We start from the raw sequence: 14,523 nt of genomic DNA, 5'->3' as shown, positions 1-14,523 counted from the left end.
CCGTTAATGACGTTACCTTCGGATGTGGTAACTTGTGAGGAGCAAGTGATGATCACTCGGGAGGGACGTGTCCGGCGGTAATGGGCTTCACCTGTGTGGGGTCTGTGATTGGAGAGGCTCTGCGCTCGCACCCCGCCCTCCCCGGCGCGCCGCCCGCCCGCCTCCCCGAACCCGGAGCGCACGCAGCTCCTCAGTTCCTTCCCCTCCACCCTCAGCAGAACATGAGCTCCCAGCCTCTGCGAGCGGATGGTTTCTCCCCAGCATTCCGCTCTGTGCTGACTGAAAGTGCTGCTGTTTAGGGTCGAAAGGAGAAAAAGGAAAAACCCTCCTACCCGGTTACCGCTTCTGCTTTTCTTTTTGGATGCGCCATGCAATCTCGCTGGTGGAGGAGTTGTGGCGTGCGGCTGGTGGCGTGGACGTGGGTTTGGAGTCTTGCGTGGTGCATCCCCGCAAATGAAGGTAAGACACGCGTAAAAGGCGCAGCTTTAACGCACGACCAGTCGCGGTCTGGCCGGTTAAAGGTCCGCTGTGTCCCTCTGGATGCCCAAGCTGGCTTTTACGCTCGAGTCGCCGTTTGACAGAGAAGGAAGTCGCGTGGAAACTGAATTGGAGCTGATGGTGTTTATGACAGCAGTATCCCCCAAGACTCAGAACCGGTAAAAACAAATTAAAATAAACGTAACAAAGACAGAAAGGGACCTTTGAACAGAACATGATTCGATCCACAGATCAGTCGTTTGTGGACTTGGCACAGACCGCTGCGAAAATGGATAAATCAGAAACACGTTCCTGTGCAGGGTGGAAAGTGTTCGTCTTAACGTTGTCTGTTAATTGACCTACATTTTACGGCATACAGAAAGAAAAATAGCACTTCAGTAATCCCCGTTTCCTCTGCTTTGGTTTCCTGCACTGAGTTTAAATCGACCTCAATTCATCCCTTTGTCATATTTGGGACAGAGTCTTAAATCTGATTCAGTCTTTAAAGCTGTGGACTGAGGCAGTTTAATCTCTGACCTCTGGTAAAGCACCTTCCAGCCAATAAGTTCACTATAGTTGCTGTCACTGAATGTCAGGTGTTAACAGTTTATTGTGTCTACCTTCGTAATCTGCCTCTGTCACTTTCATATACCTGCACTTGGTTGTCAACTAATCAGTTTCCATCTCTATTAAACTACTGCAGACATCATATCCCCGCTCTAAGACAAATGTGTTAAGGGTCAGGGTTTAGACAAAAATCAGTTTAAAAGTATCTGAGAATAGATCAAACTCTCATGTCAGATATTATTCCCACGCTACTGTCTGCAGGCTGAGCAGCATTCTAATAGCTGGAGAAGAATTCCATTGTCTGGGGCCGCTGGATTGGCATCACCCGGGGAAAGGGGGCGACATTCGTCAACCTCCTCATTCTTTACGTGGCAGATTTATTTGGTCGCAAAAGTGATAAAGTATATATCTGGTCGTGGGACGAGCGTGAATCGTCCATGTGGTTCTGCAGGGGCTTCCTCTGGCAGGAAGAAATGGTTAAAGTTCACTTGGAGTGTGTGGGTTTGTACCGGAGGCAGTGAGCATGCTGAGTGTTTTTGGGTGATCAACTTGTAAATATGTGGTTAATGGGATAACGTAGAACTCTATGTGGGTGTAAGCTGATTTAGGAGTTCTAAGAAATCATTTAAAAGAGAATTTGTTTCCCCAAAACCAAGGCCATTCATCCAGTGATGTGCTAGAGGCGGTTAAAACACAGCCTTGATAAATCCAGGCTTTTGACTGTGACAACATTGCGAATCAATGGATGACAAGTCTCTTCTCGAAAACATCCACCTCTGATCTTTCACGTCTCAGAATTAGTCCGACACTTGCCGTCTTTGTTCTCTTCGTTTATCGAGCGCGTCCTTTGTTGCTCTGCGACGGCACATCGTCAAATAACCTGATTTATTTCCCCTGAAGTGTGACGTCTCTCGAATGAGGCCGAGAACTTCTATTCAACAAAACATAAAAACTGTTAAACACCTCACCCCTGTCACCAAGCGTGTGCCAGAGGCTGCCACTCGGCACACATTCTTAGATTCATTTGGCCCATATTTACACTGCAGTGGATAATCATACCCCTGCATGCATAATGGGAGAAGGAGAGAGGAGCCCGTAATTAAAATAGCTGCTATTCTGTCATTGGGCTAATGTATTGTAATTGGAAATAAAGTAAGATTAAATCCATTTCAACATCTTTGAGGAATCATCAGGGATTCTGGCCACTTGCCCAATTTCAGTCTTTATGTGTGTGTATGTGGGGGGGGGGACACACCCACCCACACACACAAGCTGTGGCCGTGCAGCCTAACGTTTCCTCACATTACACAGCGGACTCACCCCAGTCAACTCTTTTTAAAGCTGAGGTCCACCTTAAAGTTAAGTTAATTTAATTTGCCGCTACACGCCAACTTGTGTCCCGATCGGTGACTAATTGGAAGGAAAGAGAAGGTGAACAGAGAGAAGTCCTGATCCCTCCTTTTATTATATTAACATTTTCCTAGCAGAGGCCACAGATCTCCTGTGGTAACGCTCGACCACTGATGAGAACTGTGCACGCTGTGTTTGGCAAGTAGATAAATCCTCTCCCTCAAAGCTAATCTGTCCTTATTAAGTTGTCAATTTCTGAGAATACCTCGACACGGAGCCAGATGCCTCACATTTGTGTTAGCTGGTTGTAATGTATCAATGATGCTGTCAAACGGGAGAGGATGCTGAGAGGTGTGTGTGAACCTGCACATTAGCGAGTTCGGAGCCCATTGCTTGACTTTGTGTTGGTAATGGTGTGGATCCAACGATGATGGTAAATTACGGCAAATTGTCGTGAATGGATTGAGAGAAGTGCATGTGTGTGTTGCCTGTGTGAGAGCAAGAGATCAGGCCATTAAGCATAAAGTGATCCGGGCTAGCGTTAGCATCCCACAATCAAAGGAACATAAAGAAATCAAAGGAACAAGAGAAACGTGGAGAGGAAATGATGTTTAATAGCTTGAACATTAGTTTCAGAAGTAGAAGGTAAGATATGATCTCAGATTGGATTGTTTCCATGATCTGTGATGCTGGCACTTGAACCCTGCACCTGCTCAAGTGCCACAACATGTGCGATAGAAAACAAACACCACGGCAGCCTTAAACCGACCGCATCAAATGTTCCGCGGCCATTTCAAGAGGAATTTTATCAGTAATCCTCCAGCTGGGAATCCACTTACTCTTCAACATATTTTAAATACTTTAAGTATCCTTGAAGTAATGTCACTACACGACTGAATCACTTCATTCATTCGGCGGAGCTGACTCTTACTAATACGTGCTATAGATCATTGTTGCCGCTGAGCTGTTGAGGTGGTTTGATCCTCGGAGTGAGCGAGAGAGGGGAAACCTATCCCTTATGATCTAGTTCAGCATCACTTATCTCTTCTTTATGGCCTAATTACTTGTCTAATCGCCTCCGAAGGACATCTTTTATTATTCTCTGTGGAGCAGTGCAGACAGTACGACTACAGTGGTGTGTGTGTGTGTGCGTGTTTAGCCTTTTTCTTACCTCATGGGGACCTCCTCCAGTGTAAACCCCGACCTTGTCAGGACCAATTGTCCTCTCAGGGACAAAACACCTGTCCTGAAGTGGCTCAACATCCTTTCCAAGGGCCTGGTTAAGGTTAGGGTTGGCCTCCATGCAGCGACTCTTGCTTCCTATTTTGAGGCATGGGGATAATTTGCATGATAGCTGGTGGGCTCCAAGATAGACTGTCTGGTCTGTGATTCAGACTTTTCAGATTTAACTTTCATTTTAATTTGACAGTTACTGCAGAGAAAGAAATGACATATTCAAAAACCCAAGATTCAATGCATTAGTGCCAAATCTAAGAGGTATTTAGAATCCCAATATTTCAGTTGCGGAGGTCGGGTGAAATCCACCCCTACCGCTGTAGATCAGATGAATGAAAGATGAATTTATGAGAAAATAAAAGCATTAAACTATCCTTAGATTTTCCAGCTCGACGTTTGGAGTTGGGTCGATGCTGAAGATGTGAACTTCAAAGCAGACGGAGCCTTTTCAACAGCTTAAGTTGGACAGTGGTTAAAAACCTTTCACTGGAGTCGGGGCAAAGCAACGCTGAACCTTTCCCATCAACTTAATATTCCAGTAGAGGAGCCTGCAGACTGCAGCTAATGAGAAGTAACTGATGGTGGTTGAACTGGATCACAGGTGCTAGAGTCTGGGTTCACTGTGGAGGATTGGGATGAGTAGACGAACCAGAACAAGTTATAATGTTAAGATCTGCAACAAAGTTAGACTAATTAAGGAATCTGGCAGAATTTGAACAAGGGTTATCTCGCTCATGATTAAATGCTCATTGATCAGTCTGGTACACGACCCATTGGATCTTTGGCATTTTCAAAACTTCGAAGTTTGAGCAGTTGCATGGACCAAATTTAGATGTTTGTAATATTATTGTAGAGGTATGTGTTGTGGCCTAAATTGTAGTCTGGAACATTCGCTTCAGATCAGACAGACTAGACTGTCTGCATCTTCTATCTTCTCTTTCTTTCCTAAGTTTCTGTCTTTCTGTCGAACTGTGGCAGCAGTACACTTGTTGGAACAAACTTTATTGGATTCGTCGGCGCTCATGTTCAATGCTAGTGTCACGGCCCCATCAACCGATCCATTCAGTGAGAGCTTAAAAGTTGCAGGAGGCAGTTAAAAACTTGATTTAATTTACAGGTGGTATAAAAAGGCACAGCGTCTACCCAAGATCCTACCTTGCTTCTATGGGCTCAAATGTCAACCTCTGTATCATCTCCCATTACTCGTCAAATAAAAGCTCTGGTATCTACACAAAGATCCTTCGGTTGTCTTTCTTTTTTATTGTTTGAGTTCACACCGTGTCAGACGCAGAACAAGCCCGGACGTTATCTTTGACGAGATAAAGAAAACTGAACTCCGACCTGTGAAAACCCGAGTCGTCTTTTATGACCGTGCATATCATGTCACGGCAAACCCAGACGGATTGTGAAGCTGTCATAACACGGCTTCAAATGAGATTTAATGAATTCAATGTCTGAGAAAATGCAGGAATCTTTCACTTTATCCAACATGCTGCAGAGTCGCGACTGGACCACGCGCTGAACTAGCTTCAAGCTGAGCCCCGCGTCGCTGCAGGACTCAACCCTGCATCCCTCTTTTTTTAAAGTGCCTCCAAAAGTATCGTCTATTAGCTCAGAGTTGCTTCTCTGCACAAAAACTTCTGTGCATCTCTTTTGGTGGAAGAGGCAGTTGCACTCACTGACGGACAACATGAGACAGATTTCAGAAGACTAAACTGTCACCGCTGCTGCACAAGAGCAACTGGAAACGGGTTTTGAAGAGTGCGGCGGTCAGGTAATTACACTTGACAGCTTTCGACCTGGAAGCTGAGAGAGGAGGGTTTTTAGTTTGGACTTGAGAGACGTGTTCAGGCGCCACAGTCAGAGAATAACGTCTGGGAAGGTTCCCTGGTGAGAGCTGCAGCCAAAGCAAAGTCCAAAGTTGCAAGTCCACGGGCACTGCAGCTGCTCTTCCCAGCTGAAGCATCCTCTGTCTGTATTTGAGCCTGACCCAGCATGCACCTGTTGCTTACACAGGAGGAGATTGGGGACTTTTGATGAGGTGGTAGTGAAATTACTCAATTTTGAAAATGCGTCCTGCACATAAGGAGGTTGTTGAGTATTGTAAAAACCACTTGGAGAACTTGTATCAGGGGAGTGTGGTGACGCTTACAGAATAATAATGATGCACCTCAGTGTGGCGTGCATCAACAAACCGCTGCCGATGAAAACACTCACATATCATTTTTCACAAGTGCACACACTTATTGTTTATCAGCAAAACAGGAAGTTACTTTTCATATTACCTGAGGAGTTCACATTCAGAGGTGCACACAGGGACGTGTGCTTCTCAATGGGCTTTGCACTGCAGTGGTGATGAACTCGACTATACTGCCGACACTGACTTGCATGAACGAGTTTATAAAGTTTAAATACAACACTCGAGGCGATTCCAAGTTTCAACTCTTACTCCTGAAGGGACTTATGTTTTTTTTTTTTAAACTACTATGAATCAAAAATTGCTTTAGAATTGAGTGACAGGTATAAAACCAATAAAAAATTGTCCTTATTCCTCTAATCTGTAGAAGAGAGACAAACACTGTGGATAGACATGACGTGACATTTCAAACCAGGGACCAGGTTTGTTTTGAATGAAGCTTCTGTTTCCTGTGCTGAAGTCTGGGGATCCATCAAACACTCCTTTCTTTAAATTCTCAGTTTGTGGTAAAGTTTGTGTCGATTCTGAAAACTTTTGAATCCATACAGTGAGTCTTTGTGATGCACCTGAAGCAAATCATGACCAAGAATACTTCTAATGACTGAAAACGGTCTGATCATTAGTGAATGTGGTAGAAATTCCACTCCAGCAGGTCACGAGTGAACTTTGACTGGATTCGAAGATAATGAGCTGATTTTAGTTTTTTCACTTATCCTCTCTTTTGTGTTTCGACTAATGATTGTTTTTTTTTTTTTTGTCTCCCCAGTGAACCTGCTGGATTCCCGCTCGGTGATGGGAGACCTGCCATGGGTGGCCTACCCCAAGAATGGAGTAAGTATGAAAATGTCTCAGATGTATAGAATCGTTTTAATGTGTTGTTTTTATTTAATCATGCAGTTGTCAATGTTTTAAGTGTCTTTGGTTTTAAGTGTTTTTGGAGGCACTTGGTTTCTCTTCTTTCCAGATATCTTGTTTTCATGGATTTATAAAAACCTTTAATTCTCCATATCACACAAAAACATTCATCTTGTGCCGTTCAAATATCTTTTGGAAAAGATTGGCATTTTGGAAAATTCATTAAACCCAGTTACACATGATGATCAGAACTTTGGAGTGAAGAAATATCTTATTTAAATATTCTTTCCATCTTAAATGAACAGCTCCAGTGTGTGAGCACAGTTCTGGTTGTTAAAGCAGCAAACTCACTTTCTGGAGACGATGAGAGAAACTTTCATGATTTCTACCTTTTTGAAGTGCGGGCGCTTCACTTGTTTCATCAAGGTTAAAGGTTGTTTCATTTCCAAGAACGCTCAGTTCATTATCAGGCTCAATTGAATTCATGAATAAGACATCGGAAGTCACCGTGGAATATATTATTCTCCAGCCAGGAATTGAATTTCCATTTTTCCACGTATTCCCTGAGCGACGGCTAATTGGAGAACGACTCGCTGGAGTTGGGAAAAAGTTATTTTCGTGCTCTTGTGAAATGTATTTCAATGAAAAAGAATTTGAGTTTAAAGTAATTTAAAAATGGATTCTGACTTTTGAAGACGATACGTTGACTCCTAGGATTCGGCGCCATATCGTTGCCTGTCTTTGGAAAACTTCATTTCCCTTTAACCTCAAGGGGGCTGGCAGTGCGGCTCTTGTTTGGATTAAACAGGAATTAATCTATGTGTCCGTCTATCACGTTTGAAAATCCCTCATGTAGCCGCAACTCCCGTCGGCAAACACGCTGCAAATGTACACACGCCCGAACCAATAGTGCTGACCTCGGCGCTTTCTCATCTCCGGGTATTCACATCACGGCTCGCTCTGTGGCTGTTTCCCTCGATGGGAGAGATAGTGCTGACAAAAGCAGCCATGTGCACAATCATATTACTGAAGATGTGATTAAGGTGCGACAATGCATCTGCATAAATAAGTGCAGCGGTCGGGGGAGACGGAGGGAGGAGGAGTAAATTAACGGCGGGCTAAGACAATGCAGGGATCTAATTATGACATTCTCTCTCTCCGCGGCTGTGACGCTCTGATTCAGCTCCACTTTATGTTGATTTGAATGATTTCTTTTTTCTGTTTGACTTGTTGTATGACACTGATTTGAAAGACGTGTCAGACAAAATTAATCTATTCCCTGTTTGGCATTTTAAATAACAGATGCTTTTTGTGTGTCTGTGTGCGTCGGCAATTATAATTCTTATCATGCGCACGTGCACCGTTGTACGACAATGCCCAATCTGCAGCTTTTGACACACACAGACACACACACACACATGCATTCACACTTGGCAGCAGCAGTCGACCGTGGTTAAATTAGAGATTGAAGAGGCACAGAAGTGCTTTTTTCCACCATGTTACAGATGGTGTTCTTTTTTCATCCCTTATTTTTCGTCCCTTTCCTTCAATCTGCATCGCTGCGCCTCCTTTTATTCTTCACCTTTCTCTCTACTTCATCCCTCCCTCCCTCCCTTCCTCCCTTGTCCCCCCCAAAACATTTATTTCACTCTACGCATCCCCCTTTTCTTCCTGCCCCTGTCGTCTGCTTGTCGTTTTATCTCACCATCTCCCCTCCCACTCTTTTCTTGCTTTTCCATTTTCAAAGCCTCCATATGCTTCACGGGTTCTTGAGGCGTGTATTTAAAGACAAGGGGGGGGGGGGGCTAAAACGAGAGCTCTGGAAAATCTTTGCAATTTGATGGATGAACTTCAATTGATTGGACACACAACACTAATGCAACACTAGTTTGAAGATGTTGATTATGAATGTTTTCACTGAAAACGCTGTGTACCAGGTCCGACTCCTTCTCTTTTTCGCGTCAGCACAACAGAAACTGAAACCCTTAAGGTTTTTAAGATGTGCACTGTTTGGAAAACGTGGCTCAAAGATGAGAAACAGCCGCCAACATGAGACCAAAGTTAACGATTCTGCCTTTATGTGTTCAATCACTGCTCCTCCAGGCAGAGCGGCCGGTTTCCGGAGCTCCCCCTTCATCCACTGCCTCTCTGATTCCTCATGCAAAGATGCTGAGCACACTGAAAAACGCTGTGCAGTGATCGGGCACAGATGCTCGTCGATGGCCCGCTGACGGCCAACAGTTGACTTATTGTGTCAGGGCTCTAAACCACCCGTCCCTGATGAGGAAGGGGAGCGGCTATTTGAAGAGTTCAGGGAGTGTTTGCTCAGAGAGTTGTTGTGCAGCCGCTTTAACGGATCCTCTCTGTTTCCCCCCGGCACATTACAGAACCCTGAAGGAGGGAAGACGAGGTAAAAGAGAGGAGAAGGATGAGAGAAGGGTGGGGGTTAGAAAGAGGAAGTGTGACAGGAGGGAGGGACGGAGGAATGGAACGGCGGGAGAAAACGGGGAAAAGGGGGGGGGGGGAGACGAAGTCAGACTTGGAAGAGGGGCGAGACGGAGGAGTGGGGGAGGTGGTCAGACAGTGTTTCTGGGTTAGGCTTGAGATTGGATAATTGAAGCAGGAATGGAGGACACATGGAGGGAAGATGATGATAGACACGGCTGAAATGAAAAGAAAAGGCAGAGGAGTGCATTATGAAGGGAGGGATGTTTGAGTGGATGAACTGGAGACAGAGATGGGGAAAGAGGTGGATGGGGGTTCTTTGACGGGTGAGGCGTGAGAAGGACAGATCTATTAGGGTGTCATGATAGTCAGTGGGAGTCGGGGGGGTAATAATAAGTTGCAGGCAGCTTTGCGGACTTGCAGCCAGGAGGGCACTCGGCACAGCCACAGGGGGTCTGCTGACGGATGTGACACGTGAGCACACACCCACACACGGAAGAGTCCACGAGACGCACACACTCTAATGAGGGACTAGAAATATGCCTGAAGGGACTGCTCATGCAGAGAAGGGCAGAAGGTGGAGGAGAGACGAGGCAGATGAAACAGAGAGGTCAGGGCTGCACGGGGGGGGGGGGGCACTGGAATTAAGAGCGTCTCTTTATTGAGATCACTCTCCCAGTAGATTATTTTTACGATTAAATTAAGAACTTTAATCTTACTGTTATCGGCAACTGCTCATGCAGATTCTTTCGGTTTTCTGTGTCAGTGTTGAGTAAAAGGAATTTTACTTACTAGAGTGCGTACAGTGCATTCCTCCACCAAGGCTGACGTCTTATATCTCAGTGTTAAAGAAAGTGAAATGGATCCTGCCAACAGACAAACAGCAATAAAAGCATGACCTCCTCGGTGAAGGTACCTGTAGGTCTAGATACCATGAGGGATAAGCCAGGAAAATGTCTGTTTCTTTGACTTTGAGTGAGCTGACCCTTTTAAGAAGAGGTTGTGTGAATCGCTGAGGTTTATGCGCTGACGATTATATTTTCCAAAAGATCACTTTCCTACACAGAATCATTAAGAGGCAGAAGCAGGTCTTTTACAAAAACAACACGGGATCTGTAATTAGATTCTAACCAGTGCAGCGGTGAGCGCCTGTTTGTGTTTCTGCAGCGGCTCGTCTTTTTTCCGTGTGGGTGGTCCTGACCTTGCGGTGTTGGCGTGTTGCTCCCTGCACCGAGCTTTGTGCTTGACCTCCGGGGGCCGAGCCCACCTTGTACCGTGGGCCGCCTCCTTCAAAGACCCCATGAAACGGGCACTTGAACTTCACAGAAAACTGCTGCCTCCTGGGAAAAAAAAAGAACGTGCATGCTCTCACAGTGCTCAAAAACCTACCACCAGTCCTTTTTACCTCCATATATAAAAGGCGTTTATATCACAGATCCATCCTGTTTTAAATGCCTCACATAAAGGAAGAAGGGATATCATTTCATAGAGCTTGAGCCCTGCTAACCTTTTATTTCAAACGTGTGTGGGTGTGTGTGAACATTTCTCAGCTTGTTTTGTACCGTGTATTTATTTGGAGACTAATGGCTCATGTTAAATCATTGTTTGATGACTCAGTTTAAAAAGCTCCAGCGCTCCGTGCGAGTGTCGAGCCCCATTTCCATGAGTAATAAAACACGAGTGATACAGAGGAGCTGCAGAGCGGGAAGATTTTCCAGCGGCAACAACGGCAAACCGCTCGTTCTCCTCAGACACTGGAGCCATTTGATTCCAAAGCAAAACCAGAGAAGGTCATATCTGTTCAACTCCCTGCGGGGCTACAAATGGTGATTTTTCTGTGTGTGTATGTTAGTCTATGTATGTGTGTGTGTGTTAAGCTGTGCAAAGCTCAGAGCAGGCTGGTGGATCTGTGTGATCTAACCAGTAAGAGGCTTAATGTCTGCACTGGGACTGACTGGCCTGAAGTCTGGGGGAGATAGGGGGCTCGGTCACACACACAAGCTCCGTATACACACAGACACACACTTATGTTCCTGCATCTATACTTGTGGGGACCCTCATTAACATAATGCATTTCACACTACCTTTTACCCAAAGTCCAACCTTGACTCTTAAGCTACGTCTGAGCCCCTCAAAGGAAAGTTGACATTCAAAATGTCTCCACTTTTCAGAAATGGTCTCGTTCTTGGTCTACAACTGATATTGGTCATCACAAAATGAGAATTACACACACACAAACACACAAACACACAGACACACAAAGGCATTGAGCATTCAACAACTCGCACGCTGTCTAAGTAGCTCTTGACAAAGCCTGCGTTTATTCGCAAATGGTTGAGAAACTGAGATAATTAAACCCAAAACAAAAGAGAAACTAAAGCAGGGAGGGATGGAGAAGGGAAAAAAAGACAGATGGTGAATAAGACAGCGAGAAGAGGCAGAAGAAGACAAAGACGGACGGTTGTACACAGCAGCCACAGCGAGGGTTGATTAATATGGGCTATTAAGCTATAACACCAGATCATAGTCTGGTCCCTCTGGCCATATTATGGTGACATGATGAAGCGCCTGTATTAGCCATGGGAGAATGCTAGTGATGCAGATAATAGCCACGTCCCAGGAGACCTGCAAAGGGAATTAATGCTGCTGTCTGACACACACACACACACACACACAGACACGCACACAGAGGCATGGTTGCAGACGCTCACATACACAAACTGACAGAATAATTTACATATATGCACACACACTGAGGCAGCACACACACACACACACACACATAATAGAGGTATGGTTTTACAGCACACACAGATGAACACACCTATAAGTGCACATTGAATCATTTTTCCTGCTGACGAGGACTCCGGCTCTCATTCACAGTAAATGCACATATACCACCGTAACCCCATCTAATTATTTTCTGTCTGTTACAGTAGGAGAAAATGAGGTGGAAGGGATGAGGATTATTCTATCCACACACACACACACACACACACACACACACACACACACACACACACACACACACACACACACACACACACACACACACAGGGCTCCTCTCTTGAATATTTCTCACCGTCGTTAAGCCGTTCCAAAATGCATTGCTGAGAGTATCATTTGAATTTCTATAACACTAGTGCCGTTCTGACACTGGTGCTGAAACTATTCATTTTGAATCCTCACTTTTAGGAATATAACCAAAATTTTCTACAAAGACCTTTTATAACAGAAGGTATCAATTATACAATCTAGTCAATTAGCGATGGCAGAAAGTAACTAAGTTAATTTAAAGTAGTTAAAAACTCGCTCCGTTTGACCAGCTACAATAAAAACACTACCTGAGAACCATCCATCAATAAACCTGAGTTTTACACTCCCCCTGTTTCCCTCCTCTTCCTCCACTAATCTCCTCCTCTTCTCTGCCTCAGTGGGAGGAGATCGGCGAAGTGGACGAGGACTACGCCCCCATCCACACCTACCAAGTGTGCCGGGTGATGGAGCAGAACCAGAACAACTGGCTGCACACCAACTGGATCCTGACCGAGGGCGCCCAGCGGGTCTTCATCGAGCTCAAGTTCACCCTGAGGGACTGCAACAGCCTGCCCGGGGGGGTGGGCACCTGCAAGGAGACCTTCAACATGTACTACTACGAAACCAACGGGGACGAGGAGGAAATGGAGGAGGGGGAGATGAGGGACGGGACGGGCATGACGGAGGAGGAGGACCGGCTGATGAAGGAGAGCAGATACATCAAGATCGACACCATCGCCGCCGACGAGAGCTTCACGGAGCTGGACCTGGGGGACCGCGTGATGAAGCTCAACACCGAGGTGCGCGACCTGGGCCCTTTAACGCGGAAGGGCTTCTACCTGGCCTTTCAGGATCTGGGCGCCTGCATCGCCCTGGTGTCGGTGCGGGTTTTCTACAAGCGCTGCCCGCTTCTGGTGAAGAGTCTGGCCGAGTTCCCCGACACCATCCCGGGCTCGGAGGCCTCGCAGCTGGTGGAGGTCGTGGGCCGCTGCGTCAACAACTCCCTGCCTTTGTACGAGCCTCCCAGGATGCATTGCAGCACGGAGGGAGAGTGGCTGGTGCCTATTGGGAAGTGCGTGTGCCAGCCGGGGTTTGAGGAAGTCAGCGGATCCTGTCAAGGTGAGGAGAGGATCACGCAAAAGTGGCAAAAAAATAGAAAATCTGTTTCTCGATTTTCAAATATGCTGTTTTGGACTTTTCATACGCTTGACCTGTGTTTGCATTGTCGGTTTATTTTCGTGGAGGCGCACGTTGATGTGTGCGCCTCCTTTTGTTTCACCGTCCTCATCCTGTGTTTATTTTTATATCCGTGCACATGTTTGTTTTTAGTATTGTGTGCTCGAGTGTGTGCATGGATCTGTTTATTCTTTCTACCCAAAGTGTTTCTCTCGATGTGCATGTTGTGTGAGTGTGTGTGCGGGTGTGTGAGTGTGTGTGCGTGTGTGTTTCTCCCCCAGCTTAGTGCAGGGTATTCCCCCGAGCCCCCGCAGCACTCTGCTGCTCTCATCCAGCCGCCGCTCTGCCGCGTCTCGAGCCCAAACATTCCCACCGCCGACCTTAACTGCCATTTCCACGGGCACCACGGGGCCTCTCTTCCTCCCTCTCTGTTGTTTCTCTCCTTCACTCCTCTCCAGTCCTCCTCTGCGCTGTCTTCTAAATTACTCCATTTTCAGATTTCCATACGAGACACGTACTGGCGCGGCGGCTCAGAGTGGCGTGGTGGAATTTCAGTTTTTAAAAAAAAAAGGGAGCCAAAGAGCTGTCATTGTAGCTGCATGGAGTAGCATGGTGCAGGAGATTGAAATGTGTGATTACCTGGTGTCTGTGGAGTGTTTCGTCTCTCCTGCGATTGTGCGTGTGGAGAATAGACGGAGAAGGGAATCTGAATTATAGAAACCCACTCCATAGCACAGAGCGACTCCCTCGTTCTCCACACCTTCTGCACTACAGCAGGTATTGTGGCTGATGGCTTGAAGCCGTGTCAAACGGGCCAAGCCTGAAATGCTAATGCCCCCCCGATAAACTGTATTATTCTGTGATCCATAATTGGAAAGTGGTTTGAACGTTAGAGAAATCTGTGAACACGGTGACGGTGGATTCAGGGAGCACTTACCTAACACATTTAGATTTCTATTGAATTCTTTTCTCTCTGTTAGGAACTAGTCTAATGTGTCTTTTAACAAAAGCATCAAACTCATCAATGCAGAATCAACCTGTCGGACTGTGGCTCTCGTGTCTTGGGAACTGTTCGTCCTATTGGCTTCACACTTGGCCTGTGGGTTGTGAAGGACCCGGGGTTGTGCAGTGTGGAGTTTGGTGCGATTTGGACTTAGCGGCTCTTGTAGCAGCGGCGGCTTGGA

At 46.1% G+C, this 14,523-nt stretch overlaps 1 protein-coding gene across 1 annotated transcript in view; it reads left to right on the top strand.

Moving 5' to 3' along the window:
• Positions 1-221: 221 nt before the first annotated feature.
• LOC133975368 (ephrin type-A receptor 5) overlaps positions 222-14,523 on the top strand; it is a 51,643-nt gene continuing 37,341 nt past the window's right edge. The window contains exons 1-3 of the mRNA XM_062413298.1: positions 222-459; positions 6,594-6,658; positions 12,562-13,282. Of these exons, the coding sequence (XP_062269282.1) occupies positions 369-459; positions 6,594-6,658; positions 12,562-13,282 (877 nt within the window). The 5' untranslated portion in view covers positions 222-368. The remainder of the gene's footprint in view (positions 460-6,593; positions 6,659-12,561; positions 13,283-14,523) is intronic.

Source organism: Platichthys flesus, chromosome 19 (assembly GCF_949316205.1).
Source record: "Platichthys flesus chromosome 19, fPlaFle2.1, whole genome shotgun sequence".
Lineage (NCBI taxonomy): Eukaryota > Metazoa > Chordata > Actinopteri > Pleuronectiformes > Pleuronectidae > Platichthys > Platichthys flesus.
This window is presented reverse-complemented; position numbering and strand designations above follow the sequence as displayed.